The sequence below is a fragment of the Ambystoma mexicanum genome, chromosome 6p, assembly GCF_040938575.1.
Source record: "Ambystoma mexicanum isolate Mex_15411 chromosome 6p, UKY_AmexF1_1, whole genome shotgun sequence".
Lineage (NCBI taxonomy): Eukaryota > Metazoa > Chordata > Amphibia > Caudata > Ambystomatidae > Ambystoma > Ambystoma mexicanum.
In genome coordinates, this window is record NC_090935.1 from 1,354,496,706 (window position 1) to 1,354,518,405 (window position 21,700).

Consider the following 21,700-nt stretch of genomic DNA (forward strand, 5'->3'; position numbering starts at 1 on the left):
TAGTCCATAGTCCCCCTTTCCTCCATAAGTCCCACCAACCTCCCCCCTAATAATACTGGTGTCATTAGGCAATGTTAAATCGATTGACGATGCGTCAATGGGGACTGAGGTGTGGCGCCGGAGGGCGGAGTCAGGGCAGCACATGCTACCTAGGCCGCACACCTGCGCGCCTCTATATTTAAAGGGGAAAAAGGTTTTTTCTGGTAAAAAAGGTTCCGTCTCCCGTCCCTTGGAAGGGACGCCCATACAGTATGGAGGAAAGGGGACTATGGACTAAGAGTACGTTAGTCACTACGGTGAGTAACTTATAATTGACATTTGTTTTACCCTTTCAGTTGCTTTTTCTGTGGTTACCCCAAAACCTACTCGCTCATAACCACGTTCTACTTCCATGGTCTCTGAAGCTGTCACATCACTTTTCGTGACGTTTTTTAGGGCCCCTTCTAAGTCTGCAGATTTTTAGCTCAACCCTCTTTCTTTTCTGTACTCACTTGCTAGGTGATACTTTTCCTCAATATCCTAGATTACCATTCACACTGGCTGTTTTATTTGTATTACCACAAGAGGTTCTCTTGACAATTATACCGTTATGGCAAATGGTATCAGATGGAGCAAAAAAAAGAAGAGGTTCCTCCTGTCTCGGGAGGATAGCCCAGGGGCAACCTGCTTGCCTTGGAAGCAAGACGACACGTACCACCACAGGTTCGATCCCCGGGTCCGCGCTTAGAAACCTCTGGGTATTAAGCGCGTTATAAATAACCTATCATATCATATCATATCATAGATATGTTAAGCAAGCAGAAGGGCAACATAAACGCCCAAGGCCAATGCAACACAGTAAGTATATTCCTTGCAGCGTGAATGTAAATAAAACAGGATGAGCAGTGAATACACCTTCGATCTGATTAGAGAAATGTGTAAAGTAGGGTTCTTTATTTCTGATGTTGTGGCATAGTTTCATGTCCTGCTTACGTGTGTGTCTGTGCACAGTAATGAAACCACCTGCGAATAATAAAAAAAAAAATCTAATCAGTATATCTGTTTTACTCTTTTGGAGCAGGGCATGTCAAGTTTGGGCTATTTTCCTGAGGAGGATATGAACTGTTTGCCCTCTTGAGAAACCAAGCAGCCCTTTTAAAAGAGGACGCTGGGTATGTGCAAATCGGCTTCAATCTTGGTTGCCTCTGATCTGTTCACGTGCATGCCTCCTGCACCTCCTCGATGCTTTTAGTAACTGGTGTGGTGGCAACACCTGCCTGAGCGAGCTGCTGTTGACTGGCCAGGAAAAACTAGGGCTAGTTTCGTGGTGGTGCTTCGACAGCTGATCACTATACTCCAGATATTCCTTCCACTCTGGGGGAAGCATTTTTCCTTTTCTCTGGCTATATGCCTAAACTTCCAGACTTCGAAAATACACATTTGAAATGGATGTTTTTTCCATGTCATGGCTTATTTCACTATTGGTAACATTTAGCCTAAGCTATGAAATATTGAAGTATTCCGGAGATAAAATTCCCCAAGTTCTACGCAAAGTCCTCTCATGATGGTTGACTGGTGGTGTGTGGTAACAGCCAGTGGTGTCTGGTTGTTGTGCAACAATACCGAATTTCTCTGCGCTTCGCTACTCCCCTTCCATTAAGGCCAACGTTTGCATGAAACCAGATAAGGGGGTCAACAAGACAGCAGAGCCACCAGTTGATAAATAATTTCAAAGTGAATGTGGCCTTGGATGACTTTCTCTCCGACCCCCCCATTCTCATGGTTCATGCATATCGCCAAATGGTCGAACTCTGCAAGTGATATTCAGCTATAGCCTCTTTCTGAGCGGCCTGTTCAGCCTGGACTTCTTGGTTAGTCACTTAACGTCATGAGTGCACCCTTCCCACACTCCTTTGTTAATCTTTGTCATTTTGTGCACCACACAAAGAAATGGATACCTATTTGAATTTACAAGGCAGGTGGCTGCTCTGTTGCTCCAGTGGGGCCTGTGGCTGGTGACCTATTTTTTTTATCTAATCTATTTGACAAAGCTCTGACCATGAGAGATGCAGATTATCGCTCTCCTCTGCGATTTCATAACATTAATTAATTGCTGAAAGAGCTGCACGCATATTATATTCAGGGTTCCTCACAGCTACGTTTTGGTGGCCCCTCTAAGGCATTTACCTTCCTAATTAATTAATCTTTTATACCCTGCGTAATACCGGAGACCAGTCTCAAAGCTTGGGACCGGGATTCAAACCTGTGATGCTTCAACGACAACCTTGTTGCCCCTGAGGCATCCTCCCAGCCCACTGTTCCCAATAACATTAGATTTACCAGCACGTGAACTCTTAAGATATCAATAGCTTCTATCAGAGTAGGACATGGAAGGGTGGTGCTGTTGAACAAACACACCTATGTTGTACCTTTACAAGGAAGACTGCATTTCTGCCCAACAGCTGAAGGAATATTTTGAATGTGCTGCATCGTCTCTCTGTCCCAGGCTATCACAGCAGTGTACTGTGGATTGAGCAGGCAGACGCTCATCGTGCTCAGTCGTGCATCCCTCTAATGGAATCCCCTGAGTTCCCCAATAGAATCTTCAATTATTACATCATTTGTAACTATAACATTTTTTCAATAAAAGAATTGCAACCCACATGTGCCAACAGTGTACTCCTAAATGGGCAGTGGTGTATAGTGAGTGCGTTCCCCAAATCAGGGAAAACGGAAAAACGCCCTATGCCTTTTCAATCCTCAGATACCCTCCACACTTCTTCAGCATTAGAATGCAGCTATCCATCACGAAAGATTCGGTCTAGCTGCACACATACAGAGCGCACACCCGACTCCTTACTGCTCTATCTCCACTGACCTTGACTCCGGTCCCTGAGGGGTTTCAACCTACAGCGCGTTGAGATCATACCAATGGTGAAGGGTGCTATACAAATGCCAATTAACATAACATAACATTGGCGCTGCAAAGAAATACAGAAATGTGTTCTAAGAAAAAACTGCCTGCTACTAATTTCTGAACTCTCGTCTACTAAAAAATAGTACTCGAGCCTCCGATGAATAACCAGAAACAGGACTGCTAGTCCTTCGTTCAAAAATTAAGCTCTCAAAGAGCTGTCATCGAACTTGAAGGTACTTGAGACAACCAGAATCAATATACAACTAATTGCTCATATGTTAGTTTTGGCTATTATGTGTGCCAAAAGTGTTGCATTAGAGTACAGCTAAGTGAGAGAAATGGCATTTGGAGGGACACAAAGCTTGTACATGTTTGGTTATTTAACCACACATTGGCTGCCCATGGCCATGTTAATCACTATGGCCATTCCCATCCACTTTCTGCCCTTCCCTGCCCAAAATGCATCCTCCTGGGATCAAGCCTTACCATCAACCTTTGTGCTCATAGAGCCTGCCAGTGTTTTATGAAATCAGCATTCTAGAGTTAATGACTTAATTGGAGCTGTAAAAGCGCCACTGATGTAGTAAACATGTCTTAACCAGGTCTTCCTCCAGCCACTTTATAATCAATTTGTGTGTTCTTCACTTACGTCCAATTGAAAACCAGCATTGGCAAAGCCAGCAGTTTTGGCCAGTGTATAAGTGTTAGGCATTTGCCAGGCACTGCCATTATATGCTCAGATACTCGCACCATTTTGCAGCTGCGACCATTGATAGACAGTTAATACAACTACTGCAGTGCCTTGCAAATGCATTTCCCATTCCTACCTAAAACTGTTAGCATTGCCAATAATTGTTTTTAATTGGCCTATAGCCAATGAGAAAACATGTACAGAGGTCCGGCTGATAGTCATGTGCCTTTAACTCCCTCTTTAATTTCAAAAGTGATTTCACATTAATTGTCACCGATAGCATAGTAGAGTTTGTTTTATCCAGTCGAGCTTTTAAGTAATTGTCATGGATGTTTGTGCAGATCTAGATTAAATATTAGGGCACCTGGCAAAGCCCTGAAAAACCCAGGTGGGTATACTTAGATAAACAAAACCAAAATTCCAGGGTGTTCACTTTCTTGGCAGCTTTTCACGTCCAGAGACGCCGCGCCGCACAGCCCAGACGAACACTTCAAGTCACGGAAGTATTGTCACTTTCGGACAATCTGGGTTAGCAGCTACCATCCACAGTGGGTGTCTCCATCATCACCAGCATAGATGACACCTCTTCCCGCCTGAGGTACACACTTGTTTCCTCAACGGCGCATTCAATGCCGTCCAGATATCTATACACATGATGGATGTTCTCGCTTACCCTTGCATGGGATAAGTCCTCGATAGAGATCCCGGGACTACCATTCATTCCATCACACGTCCTGATGAAAGCCTGCCCACAAAGCTGCACCTTACAGCTCTTCTAGGCCGAAACACTGTTGTGTCGACGATAATACCATCTGAACAATGCACAGTTCAAGCATTGTTTTTGTGCTCTTTGTTTATATGTCCATGAAATTGGGTTTATGTTCATTTTGTAACTGCACAATTGAAATAATTGTCCAATAGTAGCAGTTTTTTGTTGTTATTTCCATTGAGATCCAGTTTTTTCCACTGGATCATACCTATTTGTATTGTTTTTTCAAATACCCCTGGGTGCTCTAACCCCACCAATTTTATCCAGATGTCATTAAAATACATTCAGTTAAAAAAATGCATTGCTAGTGACTGTTATGTTTGTTAAAATGTTGGAATGGTGTGACCTCTCACCCTGAAATTTTGGTTATGTTTGTGTAGATCTCCAATTTGTGGACCATTTCAATACGCTATCTAATATTTTACCAATCTTGTCCAAACCTCCCCATGACACACATATTTCAGTTATATATATATATTTACGTAAAAGACTACCTTCTTGTAAACCTAACTATCCATTCTTTCTTTCAAGTGTCATTTCTGATTTCCAGATCAAGCTGGAGTTACTGCTGCCTGTTTTCTTTCATGCATTGTTTCAGTCAGGCAGCAAAACCTCACACTATAGAATTGTTCACTGTTCCCAACAAGATGTTGTGCCCATACCTCAGGTAAACCTGCACCAGGACAGCAAGCCCCCAGCTCCACCATCACCTGCTATATCGAATCTCACATGTCTCAGCTATTAAACCCAAATGGGCAATAAATGGGGAATAGAAGCTGGGGATGAGGATCGAAAATGTATTTATTTAGAGGTAACATTTATACTCTTCTCCTGTAGACCCAAGGGCCTATGCTAATGGAAATGTATAGCCTCCCTCGTGTCGGCTTTACCACGATTTTGCTATCCAGGCAACACACCTCATTACGGTACCGGTGAATACAATCGGAGAAGGAAAGGGAAATGGCACCAGGCCCCCCAAGAAGTGAGCCGTGAATGCACAGCCCCTTGGCCTACTGTTTAAACAACTTGAATGATGAATCCATCTGTCGCCAACAAAGGCTGGAATATGATGGAGCCTACAGCACACTGGTTTGTGAAAATCCATATGAAGTGGTGTGAAGGTCTCTTGAATGAGTATAACAGGAACATAGTGCTACCAAACGTGACCTATCCAAAGGATGACCAATGGCGTGGTGCTCCTTCCATAGAAGGGAGTGGCGTATTGCTGTTTTCTTAACGCAAATATTCACTGTTCTGTTTTGATTTTGACAGATGCATTTTAGTTGAACATGGCATTTTGTTGATCATAGATTAATTTGTTTCACACAGGCAAGTAGAAGGCTTGAAACAGAAAATTGCAGGAAAATCTATTCCAACAGAAAAGTTTGCTATCCGGAAGTCCAGGCGCTACTCTGCTGCTAACCCTGTGAAGCTGGTTCTTCCAGCCCTGGTATGTAGGATGGGTTTCTTGGCCCTTATCCTTTCTGTAACAGCATTACATTTCAACCCATTTGAATAATTCGCCACTTCTAAATCAAAGTAAGAACAGTTAAAAGAGAGGTTCTGGGGGGCAACCTTTGCATGGCGGCAATGCCTGAAAGCCTGTGCTAGATTGCAGCAGGTGTCCGGTCTAATGGTGGAAAATAAATGGTCGAATGACCATTTGATAGAATCAAAATGGTCGAAAAAAAAGGTCGAATTTTTTTATTTATTTATATATATTTTTAAGTTTTGGTTGCTTAAAAAATATTTTTAATAAAGAAAAAGAGGGGTTGGGGGGAACCCCCTGCCCCCATAAAATAAAAAATAAAAAAAATAAAAATTCAACCTTTTTTTTCCGACCATTTTACTTCGATCAAATGGTCATTCGACCATTTGGTTTTCGACCAAATGACTGGTAACCTTGCAGCAGAGCTTAAAGAAGCCAGTTTTTCTCCACCGCAAATATTTTCTGCTTCCTCCTAAACATGCTTGAATTGTCTGGTGTCACTGTTATATGTATAGAGCCATAGTGTGCCCAGGTTGATTTCAAGTAGTCAATGTGAATACTCTGTCCGGGGCACCAGAGCTGCAAGCGTTCAGATATCTGATCAAGCCCAGCATATTCAACAGGAACAGCGGATTTGGCTGGTTAAGTAGATGGCCCACAACACAGTACATGTTTATTTCCAAAAAACACTTCCTTCTGCTATATTAAACATATTTTTGTTGTATCAAAAGAGTGCATCAGCATTAGAAACATAGTTTCACACATTACTACATTTTTCTCCCTTTGCCCCAAGTTAATCAGATACTTAAGTTGTGTATGTGTCCTAAAATAAGATTCACAAGAAGGCTTCTTCATAACCCCTATGATATGTAATGGAACCCCAGTAATACGACATTGTATATATTTTGTGTGGCAAACCCAGACGATCATCCCCTCTCCGCAAGGAGGAGCACGCTAAGCTTTACACCTCCTAGAGGACAGGGCAAGCTGAATCCTACTGAAGGTGACACCCTCCACCCTTTTAGAGGCCTTTCAGGTCCCTAGAAAGGGATATGACTTATCCTCCCTTATCTCATGATCCTAATTATCTTTGTTGGCTATATGGAACTTAAACTGAATCATAAATTGAGACTTTGTGTGCAAATGTCCTGTATGGTTCCTGACCCTCTGTATTCATAGTCCTCACTGAGATGATAGAAAAGTGGATAGTCCCACCTCTGACATTGGGAAAGCTAAATAGCCAATTAGATTGGAAGATGCGGGGAAGAGGAGCCTGCGGAGCAGCAGAGAGCCAGTGATAACCCCCTGGGATGTCTAACAGGAAAGAGGGAGTGTACGCCAGTGTGTCGAACACGATCTTTGCCGAACCCGCAGAACTCTCACACCCTGCCCCCCTCCACCCCACCAGGACACAAACCGGAAGCATCCGTCCCAGGAGGGTCGAGCAGTGAAAATCCCCAGAGAAGCAGAGCACTGGTATGTCGAGGAGCTGATGCCCAATCCCATATCAGAAGCCAGTGGGAAGAGAGAGCAAACTCTACACGACCCAGAACACAGAGGAAGAGTGCTGCATCATTGGAAGCCACTGACTCTCCCATGGAGCACTGCCTTGAGACCAGAGGTAGCCTGTGGCTCCGGGGAACTGGGAGCAGGGTGGCAAGGCCCAGCAAGTCGCCCAGACGTGGTTTGGAAAACCTGATCCCAAGGTGGGGCGAGAGAAGTGAGACCTCAAGGTGTAGTGAGAGAATTAGAGAATTAAGACCACAAGGTGGGGCAAGAGGAACAAGACCCTAAGGCTGGTTAATTACCAGGAACTGCTCAGGTGAACAGAACACGCAGAATGTTCTTGGTAGCGAAGGCATGGGTGATGATGACTTTGTTCTGTAGTGGTAGGGACAAAACTAAGGTTAGCCTACGATTCTGGACACAGGACTTCTTGTTTTTGTACGACATCCTGAGCAGCACCTCTTCGATCATCTTTCTATGTAGCATATGATAAATAATCTAAATCTGAGGGATAGTTTAGGCCACTCCCCACCCTACCTAAGACTCTGTGATATGCTCCTGACGGTTTCTTCACTGGTTGCTTGTAGATCCCTTGCGTCCAATTGCCCACCCTCCCCTCTTAGCTCCCTTCTCCCTTCTTCTCTGCTTCTCTCACTTGGTTCGCCCCCCTACCATTGGAAAGCGCTCTGTTGTTTCTGGAAGCTAGGTCCACGCTCAATAAATACCATCATATTAATAATAATTTTGATTTTAATTACAACAAGTCAACCAAGATACCACCCTGTCCATCTCCTGATTCGGATCTACTGCAGTGGGTAGTCTTATTCCAACAGGGCTTTGCACATCTTAAAACATCTTGGCTGCAGTACGTATATTGGTAACACCATGTTTCTGTCCCAATTAAGTATGGCTGTTCTTCAAGGGGAGTATTTTTGGATCTTCAGACCCTGTTAGGATGACTCAATCTCAGCCAGTGAAATTTCAGATAATCATCTTCATATAATGAGAATGAAACTAGGCGTGTCCCATTATTCTCGATGTACAGGGAATCGCAACAAAGCTCTGCATTTCAACAGCTGCAATGTGTGTCACTTGTGGAGATCTCTATAAATTTAGTTACACCTGGTTTTCAATCAGTTGTGGGTTAGGCTTATGGCATAGCACAGTTAGCTTAAGCGCACTCAAACTGTAGCTCAGCCATTCAATAGAGCAGTGCAAGTTCATCACAGTAATCAAGTCAGCTGTTATGCCCTTCACTGTGGTTGAAAGCAACCAACTTGGACCCCTTTTGTGGAGGGTGCCCTTCCTAATACACAGGTTTTTCAGTTTGTGACACATTTCAAAGCTTTAACAGAACCCGAAGGAAAATTTCCCAACAGGGATCATGTATGGCCCATTTGGCTTATTTGCTAGACTGGGCTAATAAGTGGGCGCTATACACAAGCATCCCTCAGGAGGAGGGAATTCAGAGCGTGCAGGAATTCTTGGTAAGGGAAAACATACAAAAATGGGTCCCCAATGAGTTCATTCTTGAACTTCTCTCTATTGTTCTCCAGAAGAATTATTTTACATTTCTGGATCAGTTATACATGCAAACACAGGGAGCGACTATATGCGCTGCCTTTGCACCCATTTTTGCGATCTTGTTTATTGCAGTTTATGAAGAACATTATGTACTATCCGACACTAACCCCCATGTCCCTAGAATTTCCCTTTCACATCGATACATTGATATTATCTTCATTTGGACAGGAACATCAGAACGCCTAGCCTAATGTTTAACTAGGATCAACCTGTGCCATCTGAATATTGCCTTCACCATGAACACTAGTAGAGGGAAGATATATTTTTTTTTTAGATCTTATGATCAGAAACCACCAGGACACTCTGGTGTGCTCTCTATATAAGAAAGAGACAGACCGGAACACCCTCCTACATTTCTCCAGTTCCCACCCGAGAAATCAAAAGGACAACCTGCCGTATGGGCAGTTCTTGCGGCTCCGGCAGAACTGCACCTTGGTATCGGATTATCAAATTCATCACAAATATTTGGCAGAAAGACTAAGATAAGAGTGAGTGTGTATCCCAAGTAATTGGTCTTGCATTCATTGAGGAGAGCTAGATTTACCTCACGTGAAATGCTATTTAACCACAAGGTGGAACGGTCATTAGCCAAGTTAGTTTGAGCCAATAATTATAGCACACACACCGTTGCAATTAAAAAGCTCATAACAAAATTCAGGCCATTGGTTCAACTTAACATCTCTAATGAACCCACACCATTGTTTGCCCTTAAGCGCCAAAAGAACCTAAGGGACCATCTGGTCCATTCCAAATCCCAGGAGACCAGGGCGGCAGGCATAACTCGGGACCTTAGACCCTTGATGGGCCATTTCCTTTGCGGTAACTGTTCAGTATGTAAGTTCTGTAAAAGGCTCAAGTCATTTGACATAGGTGACAAGATATGGCACATTAGAAACCACACCAATTGTACATTTCCAAACGCTGTGTAAAATGTGTGTGTGGGCTAAGATTTGCCGGTTAGACCACCAGGCCGGTACACATATGGATAACAGAACATAGGCTGCACATCCATTGTAAGAATGCAACAGCCCCACTAGTGGCACACTACACAGGACACTCTGTGGATGATTTGCTTTGGTGGATCCTGGACACTTCTAAAAATGCCCCCAATGTGTCACAAACTCTACCTCTCCTAGAGTGGATCCATGGATCCATTGATTAGACACTCTGGACCATGGGCTGAATGAGACACTGCCTACACATTGGTTAGTTGGCCTAAATGTCACTTGACATATTGACTTTATGGGCATTTCTTTAATTCCAGATTAGTTGTTTTATAGGCCAGTACATCTCTGAGCCATTACCTTTTTTACATTGGTCATATTACTTTCTCATGTGTGCATATTTAAAATGCACAACTTTAATTATTTAGACGTAACTGCAACGCAGCGGCTGGCGTTTATATTTGGCTCCTTATTATCGAGTCTAGGGTAAGTTACTTCCCTCTTGCGTCATTTTTAATATGCTCCAAGGGAAGCACCGACATCTATTTAGATATTTGCTGTATGTCCAGCGCCTGTCTCTCACTATTCCAATATGGCGCTCTGCATTGATCTCCCAGACGAGGCACTGACTTCCTCATGTGTGCATATTTAAAATATACAACCTTTGAAATGAAGACGTAACTGCAATACAGCGGCTGGCGTTTATATTTGGCTCCTCATTTCTTAGTCCAGTGTAATTTATTTCCCTCCCGAGTCATTTTACAATATACTCCAGGGGAAGCACAGACATCTATTTAGATGTTCGTTGTTGTGGTGTGTCCATCCCATGTGCGTATTGCCCCTTTAAGAGGTTCCATGACTTTGTCATGTCACCAACCTAATTAACGGAGCTTCTGCCCGCACGTGCCGGAGAACGGCTGCAGACTCCAGCAACGGAAGTCCTGCCCGTCTCTGATTATGAGGCTGCATGCCTACACCATGTGACCATGGTCCTGCAGCCCTGGCCTGCAGGACCACACTGTGTGATCACAGTCCTGCAGGTCCCTGCCAGTCTGGCCACCCCCCACCCTCCCGGATCAGCCAGGTGCCCTTGGGCTACCCTCCATCTCGGATGCTCACCGGCATCGTGGGTGCCCCGGCACCCAGGTCCTATACCCATGGCCTAGCAGGCTCCTGCCTCTGCAGCCGCCTGTAAATCCTGGTGACCCTGGCAAACCCAGCAGGTGCTGGGCCCCCCCTCCAGCACCTGTGAGGCCGGCCGCGTGCCCACTGCCGGCCCCACAATCATGGCGACGAGGAGAACACCACCTGTGGTGTGGTCAGTTGCCTGTGGAGGAGAAGAGTAGGAAGCGGCATCCACGGGCGTGAAAAAGTAGGAGTGGATGCCATGCCCAGTGCCCTGCTGGCAAATCCTCCCTGCTCGCGGCCCTCTGTGAGGAGGGTGCTTGTGTGGCCAGGGTGAGGATCGGGCCGCAGTTGTCATCAATGGTATTTGTCTGCCTGCTCCTGCTGAGGGAGAAAATGCGCCCACCTGGTGGTGAAAGTGAGGTGTCCCCCGTCGGACAAAGAAGAGCGACCTCTGCGGCAGCCGTGATGGTCTCCTGCAATACTAAAGAGGGCAGCCGACCGCAATTGCTAAATACCTCCCGCCCGGTGATGTCAGTGATCAGCCTGCACTCTTGTGCGCCAGCAGCCCTGATAGACGTACCCAGGCTGCCGGTGGTGAAGCATTGCAGCAGCTCCATGTCGCGGCAAAGTTGGTACAATAATCCGCTGTCGGAGTCAGTAGAAACAAAAGACTCTGCTACCCATAATAGATCCCAAGCTGCCCTGTGGTGAAAAGATGTAGCGCCCCATGTCGGCGCTATGAAAGCAAAAGCGTATGGCCCCCACAGTGATCCCGGGCCGCCTGGCATTGAAAGTGGATGTGCTCTGTGTCAGAGCTTGAAAGGTTCCCTTAAAGATCCAGGGCCGACAGCGGTGAAAGCAATAAAGTGCTTGTGCCGGCCCCACTGGAGGAAAGTGCAGATGGCCCTAGGGAAATCTTGGGCCAAGTGGCAGTGAAATGCATTATGCTCCACGTCGGAGCTGGTGAAAACAAATGCGCTCCATGGTTGGGGATGTGGAAAAGAGGTCCCCCTGCACAAATGAGATCCTGTGCCTCAGAAGAAAAAAAGTAAGGCGCTCCATGTCAGAGCACGAGGTAGAGGGCCTCCTGCAAATCCCGGGCCGACAGGCGGTGAGTGTGCATTGCTCCTGTGAGCAGAGCTAGTGAAAATGAAGAGGTCAATCCCAGCCGCTATAATTATATGAATATTTGCCGCTGGGGGAATGAAAGCCTGCCACACCCTCTACCATGTTGTGCAAACCCCATAGCGGTTTCCCTGCTGCTGCCTCTAAGCACTGCTCTCAACGGCCCCCATAACATCAGTGACTGGCACATGCCCACAGAGGTTCAAGACTTCCGACACCACATGCAAAGCGAGGTCCATGCAAGCAGATGGCTGTCGGGTCGTCAGACATCCCCTGACCGATAACGGAGCAAATGGAACAAAAATAGTGGTTTTCGGTCAAGGTGCTCTGTACTGGTTTCAGCAGCATACACAACAGTAAAGCGCCCCAGTACTTGCAACACAGTGTAGGACACCACCTGCAGCACGGACACCCATGCCCCTGATAGTACAGGCAACAGTCCACACTCTGCATCTCAAACAAGCAAGGACTCTGGTATAAGGACTGCCTATCAACCAAAACTGCAGTCTACATCTGCCTATATATCTTAGGGCAGGGGAGCCCTTCAGATACTGCCTAGTGCTTGACGGAAAACAGTCACTCACATGGATGCGGCTCCCACCCTGAGAGAGTGATCGGGCAGCCAGGTCACAAAAATGACTGCAAGACCTGCCTGGGGGAGCGTGGTTGGGGGGGGGGGGAAGGGAAAGGAAAGGAAGAACTGAACCAGCACCTCCGCAGCAAGGAGACCCAGCACATGCCTGGGACAGTAAGGCACATGGGGGGTGCAGCTCGGTGAGAGTGCTTGTGCACCCTCCCCTTGTCCCAGGCCAACAGCCCCTGCCGGAAAAGGAGAAAGGAAAGTCTTGCATGCATCCCCCATAGAAAGAAAGAAAGACCAGCATTCCCGCCTGGAGATCCTGAAAGTTGCGTGGCCTAAACGCCCTGCTACCCACATCTCGCTGCCTGCCCCAACATCAAGGGACTAAGCCAATGTGGCCCTGGTGCTCCCTGGGGTGACTTTGCCGGCCTGTGAACTGTGCCATCAACGGACCTTGACCCGTGGTAGTGACTATTCTGAACGGACACTGAGGCAAAGCCAACTGGTCTCCTGCAGTCCTGCAAGTGCTCGAAGAAGACTCAGTAAACGTGTTTAGATGCTGTGAGCCTGCATGACAATTACATGCTTAAAGTGGTCTCAGTAAAATGGATGCAAAGCTGTGCTCCCGTAGTTTGTAGGCATCCTCTAAATGGTGCCAGCAGCTAACGATAGCATCATTCAGTGGTTGAAGTTCCACTTACTCCAGGTTAATAAAGGGCCTTGTAAAATGTGGTCCAACTGCCAACTTGCCACCAGCTGTTTGCCAACCCCATATTCGATGTGTGTTATACGTCTGCAACTACCTGAATCCCTATGTATGCATCATTGTTGTATTGTATTGTTGTTCTGTAACTGGGGGAATCAGCTTATATTTCAGTAACATTTGTCTTTGTTAGTTATGAAAAAGGAGGAGTGTGGTGTGTCCCTCCCATGCATGCATCGCCCCTTTAAGAGATGTCATGACTATGACACCAAGTTATTAAAGGGAGCTTCTGCCACCACATGCCGGGGAACAGCTGCAGACTCCAACAATGGAAGTCCTGTGTCTGTCTCTCATTTTGGGCCTGCAGGCCCGCACCGTGTGGCCACGGTCCTGCAGGCCCACACCGTGTGATCACGGTTCTGCAGGTCCCTGCTGGTCTGCCACTCCCCCGGATCAGACAGGTGCCCCCTGCATCCAGGCCATATCCCCATGGCCTATCAGGATCCTTCCCTGTAACAACCTGTAAGTCCGGGTGACCCCGACAAACCCCACAGTGTGCTGGGTCCTCCAGCACCTGTGAGGCTGGCCGTGTGCCCAATGTCAGCCCCACGATAGTTGTGTGTGCAGTGCCTGTTTCTTTCTATTCGAAGATGGCGCTCAGCATTTACCTTCCAGGCAAGGCACTTTGCTGGCTTTACCCCGGACTGTGTTTGCACTGCTCATCAGTGCGGTTACAGCTGCTCACGGGTCCGTTTAGGCTGTGCTTCATGACAGCTTGTCACTCCTGGGACTGACGCCGAATGATTTCTTAGGCAGTAACTATGGGTAAATTGATAAACACTTTGCTCCCAATACGGTCAGGGTTTTCACAATGTTTGCTGGCTAGAATTAGCCCGCACTGCTTAGGCTCTGTATAACCATATGTTTCTTTATTTGTGTTTACTCCATTATAGTCATTGTCTTTGGCAACAGGATCGATTATCGCATGGAAACCTTTTGTTTATTTTGATCTGGGATCCCCATTTCACTCGCAATATGCGTTTCTGCCTCTATGCCAGGCACAGAGAGGCCAGATGAAGTTAAAGCTAATTAACACTGTCTTCTATACCTCTAGGTGGCCCATTTTGCTTTAGGCGGTTAGTCGGTGGGGCTATTATAGCCAGCCGCACTGTGACTGGCACATGTGGGATAACATCTGCTCCTGAAAGCACATCCAGCACCTGGATGGGCGATATGCATTTTCTGCCGGGATGTATGCCATTATGTCCCCATCAGTATCTATGATTAGACAGATGGATAGCTAAGCATTAATGTTTTGGCTCCTCTCTTTTAATGCCTCCTTATATGGACGGATTATCATTTCGCCCATATGGTGTTAGCGGCACACTGCACCCATATTGAGGACAACATTCTCCTATTATCCACTTCATGGTACGTATAGGTAGTGCGCTTAGCTAGGCTGGGGAACCTCTTTGAAGGTCAGCAGTGATTAATTTACCCTTTCCCCCATTCCAACAGGTTTTGAATTGTTCTACCCTTTCTAGGCCTTCTGTTCTTTTTTTAGCACGTTTCCTTTGCAATGCCTGTTACTTCAAAACACATCCAGGACCACTCGCTGGGTTACCTCTGGTGAGCATGTGTTCTGATCTATGTATTGATTTGCTATGGTGGCTGCACCTCTTTAACCTTTACTTTTCTATTCTCATTTGTTTTGTACACCTTTAAGGGCTGGTTTCAGTAAATAAGCTCCAGGGTGATTACCTATTAGGTGATGTTGTGGGGAACTGTCGAGAATAGATGAGGTGCACATCTTTAAATTTGGTGTGTCCACGTTACGTTGAACGTGTCGGGTGATGGTATTGCAAGGATGTTTTTCTTTTTTAACCTTCAGCTTAGTTGCTTGGGCTATTCTTATTTCGGTTTCTTTTAACGACCAGGATCGTGTTCTCTTTGGTCCTGATGAAGGCAGAGAATCATTAAGACCGCCGAAACGTTCAGAGAATGTGCTCCATGCATTACTACCGTTGAACTAAATTACCAAGATTGTGTTTATGTTGCATCTAAAATGATAAACATGTATGTCAGTAGCTGAAGATGCTTTATAGAGGCACTATGTTTAATGTAGACCCCAAGTACCTTCCTTCTACCCTCCTACCCCAAAGTATAGCTGTAGGGCAGGCAGGTCACTGTCCTTCCCTCATTTAGTTGAAAGGATTTATTTGTATGACAAAAGGGGGACGAGTGAAGCCCCCTAAGGCTCATCTACTTCCCTTATAGGTTTTATGAATTGTGTTTGATATATTTCTGTTTCTGTATATGTGTTGAATCAATTTCAACACATTGGCAGCCAATGCTTTTTTCAGATGATATGTTTCTATATATGTATGAATACATTTTTTTGTTGTAATACCTTTTGGTTATATGAAGGATGTATTCATTATTTCCAATAGTCAATACTGTCACATCTGAGGCATTAGCCCAGTTTAGTAAATAAGCCAAACCGGTCATAAATGATACCTGCTGGGAACATTTCCTCCGGGCTGTTTTCTAGATATTCTCTAGTTCCCAGCGGTGAGGATATTTACCCTTTTGTGAAGAACATTTCAAAGCTATGCCATTTTCTGGACAGGCAAGGTCATTTTTTGCATTTTTTGCGTTCTATTCTCAACAGATTTCAAGTAACTATTTGTGACACTGGGATGTATTCTAACCTAATTATGCACGTTCACTCTTATGGCTGCCTTTCACATGCCCTCCTCCAAACTTCGTTGTATTCACAAGGCGATTTTACACGTACAAAGTGCGAACACGCACGCAAAATTGTCAGGATTCACAAGATGGATTGAAAAATGTTAATGCAAATGCTTTTGCTGCGTTGTTCAGATTGTACTGCTATCGCACGCAATTATGCATCTGAGTGGGTGGATGTTAGAGACCTGAAGACTGGGGTGGCCTTTTCCTCTAGGCTCTTACAAGGAAGGACCGCTGAATGAGCGTAGATGGCTGCAGGAGGTCTAAACCGGACCTGAAGACCGAAGGAAATGCAGGATTCACAGGTGAAAGGAACAACAACAAGGAGTCCCCAAACTGTAAGAATCGCAATCAATAAAATCAAATTCCAAAGGAAAGAAAACCTAGAAGGGAAAAGCAGGAGACTGCAGAACAGCAAGGAACACACGCATAAGTGTGAAGAATGCATCTGCTATGAAATCAATCAGGAAGCATAGTGCTGCTTCAAGTTGTTCCTCTCTCTGGCATGTTTGAGCATGAAAGGTGCGAAAACAGCGGTGGCAGAGCCCCAAAACGCCCGTCCAAAATCTTCGACTCAAAGTCTTCCTTCACTGTATCCAACTTATATCTGGACTTCTATCATGTGTGTGCAGACAGTGTTACAAGGCCATGAACCGTTGCCCATGACTGTGCTTCAGCAGGTGAGCTTATGCCACAACACCAAGACGCTTCCTGCAATTGTGTTAGAGCACAAGTCAACAGCTTAGGGAGAACATCAGTTCTGGGTAACGCTGCCGGGTATCCCCAAGCGAGGCCGGGTAACTGCTGCCCCATGGCAGCAGGCTCAAGAGAGGGGCAGCACCATCCCCCAGGGCACAGCTCCCCTCTCTCCCCCAACTGCAAGGAGACACGCAGTCTCCACCTTGCTTTTTGGCAAAAAACGAACACAGTTCATAGCGTTTCGGGTTTCAGCAGGGAAACACTGAGGGAAGCGTTTTTGTGTCATTACGAACAGTCTTGTGTTTTATAGGAAGACACGGGTAAGAAAAGGGGAATTTTTAGCACAAGAAGCATGAATCATGCTATTAATTAGAAACATTCCCCTGCACAAACGGCTTGTTAGTTTTAACGGGCTAACGAAATCGGGACAGATATGCACGGCTTAAGAGTTTCACCACAGTATTAAGGAAACTACCATGTTACCTGCTAAAACGCACTGGTCACAGACAAAAAAACGATTTTTAGTCCTCGCACAGCAGTTGTCCAACACGGTTAACAACAAAGATTGAGAATTTTTCTTACCACCCGTCACAAAGGGTCAGGTAGCAATTTGAAGCAATTTTTGATGTTCTGCAACCCACGACAAACAGGACACACCTAAAGAGTACTTTTGGGTAACAAATAATGTGTTTATTCTGAACAGAGGGAACTATGGCCCCCAAAAGAAAGCCACAGCAACCCAGGAAAGGGCAGAGTAAACCAAAATCATCACACCTACAGGCGGCAATTGAGGCAGCTGAACATTATGGTTGGGAATGGGTCAGAGAGCATTTATACGGTTTACCGAAGGAAGTGGTGACACCAGCAACCAGGGAGGAAGACAGCCGCACCCCACCCCCACCCCAATAAAGAAAAGCAAAGCACAAGACACCCCGGACAAAGGTAACAAAAACAAAAAACTGTCATTGTTTGAAAATATGAAGGAGATGTAACAGATGATTTTGGAAATCAGGGACAAGCAACTGGCTCCCAATGAGCCAGAAATGGCACCAGACCAGAGCATACCCCTAAAACCCACAATAATTACCCCCTGGCACCAGCAACCGTGCCAACACGGGGAGAAACAACAGGGCCTTTAAAGGCATGGGCTACGCCCTCCCCTAACAGCACAGGCCTGATGGATACTTGCAGCAACGCCACCACAGATGATATGATATTTAGCAGTGCACAGTTGGAGTTAAAATTGAAATCCTTTGAAACAGAAATACTTAACAGGTACAAAAAATCCCTGGCTTGGAACATCGATTTAACAATCAAGGAAGCCATTTGGGCAAAATAATTAATTGAAATATTCTCACTTATTGAGGCACAGCGCAAAGGTAAAGATTCTTTCAGATATCCCGAAAAGATGGAGGACTAGGCCATAGCCAGGAACGCCCAAGTAGATTAGAACTGGGACAATTGGTCAAAATCATTAGCCATTTTAGCAACAATTTTTATGGAAACATTTCCGGGGGAATGGTATAAAACTATGGGCATATGCGGATAAGGTCAGAGAGGTAAAAACCGGCCACAAAGGGAAGGGCTGGCTAGCATAAGACATAAGATTGAGAAGGCAAATTAATAAGGGGGGTCCTGGGAGTCCCTCTGCCAGACATTAGTCCTGGTTGCGAGAGACTTACCCAGAGTCTTTAGCTCACTATCTTTCACAGAGAAGAAATATCCCAAACATATCAGTCTTTGTCCTGCCCTGGGGTAGTCCAGCACATAAATGCTAGGCAATTCTCCTATGGCATGGGGCCACCTGTTACAAATGAGTCGATAACTCTAGGAGAAAGTTGAACAGAGGGCTGGAAAAATTCTGTATAGCAAGAGGGTTGGGCTTTATAAAACACCCGGCCATAACACTGGGTGACCCCAATCTGTTCCACAAGGACGGCACCCACCTATCGGGGCACAGCATGGAACAATTTTATAGAGAAATCACCAGTATTTTAGCTACCAAAGGCTGCAAATAACCAAACTTTTGGGGGAAAACAGGCAGACGATAACCCACCTGAGTGTGGCGGCACGGGCCTGGGGGGGTAACCTCAGGACCCGGTGCCCAAAAGGAATATATTATTACTGTTATGCAAATATTGTTTGTTCCATAACCATATCTGCAACAATAAAAACCTACAGCCTTTTTATTGCCAACACTTGACCAAATGTTGTGGTCTAATAATTTATGGTGAGGAAGGGGGTCTACCAGACATACACCCACATCCCAACACAACAAATGTAAGGTTGCCTACATATGGTTCCTGCAGTTATGGGTAACGCTGCCAGGTATCCCCAATCAAGGCCGGGTAACTGCTGCCCCATGGCAGCAGGCCCAAGAGAGGGGCAGCACCATCCCCCAGGGCAAAGCTCCCCTCTCTCCCCCAACTGCATGCGGACACGCATTCTCCACCCTGCCAAGTGCATGAAGGGTGAGGTGTAAAAAAAAAACACCTCACCCTTCAACAACAACATATAGGTGCTAAGCACCTTGGGGAAGCAAGGTTAGTCAGGCAGGGGAAGAACAGTCGGCTGCTAGCCCCCACAGATACACTACAAAGACCCAAGGGCAGCCCTGGGTCCTATATAAGGAGCTGCTTCAGCTCAGAAAGATACAAGTTTGTTTGTGGACCCTGCATGGGGACCCAAACAGCCAGAGAGTTTGCTGTGTACTCAGCGTCTCTCTTTTTCTTTTCCGCAAACCCTCCCACCCTAGAAAAAGGGAGAACAACAACAGAAGGAAAACCAGGACACCGTATGGTGACCACAACAAGTCGTGGGACAAAGAAGGCGGCACGGGCCTGAGGGGGTACCCTCAGGACCCGGTGACCAAAAGTAATAGATTATTACTGTTATGCAAATATTGTTTATGTTCCATAACCATATCTGTAACAATAAAAACCTACAGCCTTTTTATTGCCAACACTTGACCAAATGTTGTGGTGTAATAATTTATGGTGAGGGGGGGGGGGGTCTACCAGACATGCAGCCACATCCCAACACAACAAGTGTAAGGTTGCCTGCATATGGGTCCAGAAGTTACCCCTAAATAGCGGGCCATCTGAAAAACGAAGTCCAGCTCCCTTGGAACCAGCCCACTGAGCAGGAAGGGAATTAATGGTGCATGCATTACCGTCAATATAACATGGCAGGGACTGACGGCAGGCAGTGCAAAAATGACACTTACCTTTGGAGCCAAACCTGATGCGGGGTGATTTGGAGAATATAACCAAATCACCTGCTCCTTATTTTTATTTATTTATTTATTTATTCAGATTTGTAGAGCGCACGTCAGCCCGGGGGCATTGTGGTGCTTGTTACAGACATATGTTAGTTACAATAATACAATATTAACAAGGAATACAATATTTACAATATCAATATGATATTTGTACAAATAGCAATGCAGTGTATTTACATGGCATGGCGGGGGTCACAAATTATTGAGCAAGGAAAGAGGTCTTCAGTTTCCTACGAAAAATCGGGAGCGAGTGTTCCGCTCTAATGTCTGCAGGAAGAGCGTTCCAGGTCTTGGCGGCAATGTAGGGGAAGCTTAGGCCACCGGCTTTGGCTTTTTGATGCGTGGGATGCAGAGTAAGTTGGTGTATTGTGTCCTGGTGGGTCGGGCGGAGGAGGGTTTGAAGATGGTCTCTGATAGATAGGACGAGGCGGTGAGGGAGAGGCATTTGTGAGTGAGAGTGAGGATTTTGAGTGTAATCCGTTCTTTGACTGGGAGCCATTGGGCTGAAAGTCTGGCATGGGAGATATGCTCTCTTCTTGGGATGCTAAGGGCGGCCCGGAGAGCATTATTCTGTGTGACTTGGAGTCTGTTTAGGTTTTTTGCTGAAGTGCCCGCTAGGAGGGCATTGCAATAGTCCAGTTTGGCTCCAATGGTAGCTCTGGCTATATGGAGAGGCAGTTGGGTTTGGAGAGGTATGGCTTGATGGCGTTTGAGTTTAGTGGTATGCGCAGATGAGGTGGTGATTGCGCTGACTTGTCTGTTCATGGATAGAGAGGAGTCTATGTATACTCCCAGTGTCTTTACCGCTGTGGAGACGGGGATGATAGAGTTGTCAATGGAGAAGTTAGCATACAGTGTGTCCAGTTTGTCTATGGTGCTCTGTTGACCTAATATCATGATTTCAGTCTGGTCTCCGTTAAGGCAGAGGCCATTTGTTGCCATCCAGGCCTGGATGATGGCGTAGATCGAGTGGAGTGCCTTTGCGTCGTCGTGGTATGAACCTGAGGGGTAGAAGTACTTGTGTGTCGTCAGCATAGTTAGTGTATGTAATGCCGTATGAGTCAAGTTTGTCAAAAAGGGGTTTAGTGAATAGGTTGTAGAGTGTGGGTGCAGTGCAGGATCCTTGAAGGACCCCGCAGTGGATTGTCGTGGGAGTGGCATTGGCTATGTCCGAGAAGACTTTCATGGCTCTACCTTCTAGGAAGGAGGTGACCCATCGCGCTGATTCTTTGGAAAAGTTGGCAGAGTGTGTGAGGTGTGAGGTGAGGGTCTTGTGGTCAACTAAATCAAACGCGGCTGAGAGATCTAGAAGGAGCGGGAGAGCTCGCTTGCCCTTGTCCAAAAGGGGCAAATTTACCCCCGGTCTATTCGCCCCTTTTTTAAGCGAGCATCAATGAAATTTGGAATTAGGGAAAATGTTCAGTAAAGGTGTATACCTATATATATCCTTATTTACTATAGGTATTTCACTTCCCTCTTTCCCCCCTTTCACAACAGTGTGAATTGCGTGTACAGTTGTATTTTATTATATTTTGATAGCGCCTTGTGCCAATGC

At 45.9% G+C, this 21,700-nt stretch overlaps 1 protein-coding gene across 5 annotated transcripts in view; it reads left to right on the forward strand.

The window, feature by feature from the left end:
- The window catches only part of TTC39B (tetratricopeptide repeat domain 39B), a 906,668-nt gene that overhangs the window by 833,303 nt on the left and 51,665 nt on the right, over nt 1-21,700 (forward strand). For all 5 annotated transcript variants that reach the window (XM_069626054.1, XM_069626053.1, XM_069626052.1 and 2 more), the window contains one exon: nt 5,686-5,806. In XM_069626054.1, the coding sequence (XP_069482155.1) occupies nt 5,686-5,806 (121 nt within the window). The remainder of the gene's footprint in view (nt 1-5,685; nt 5,807-21,700) is intronic.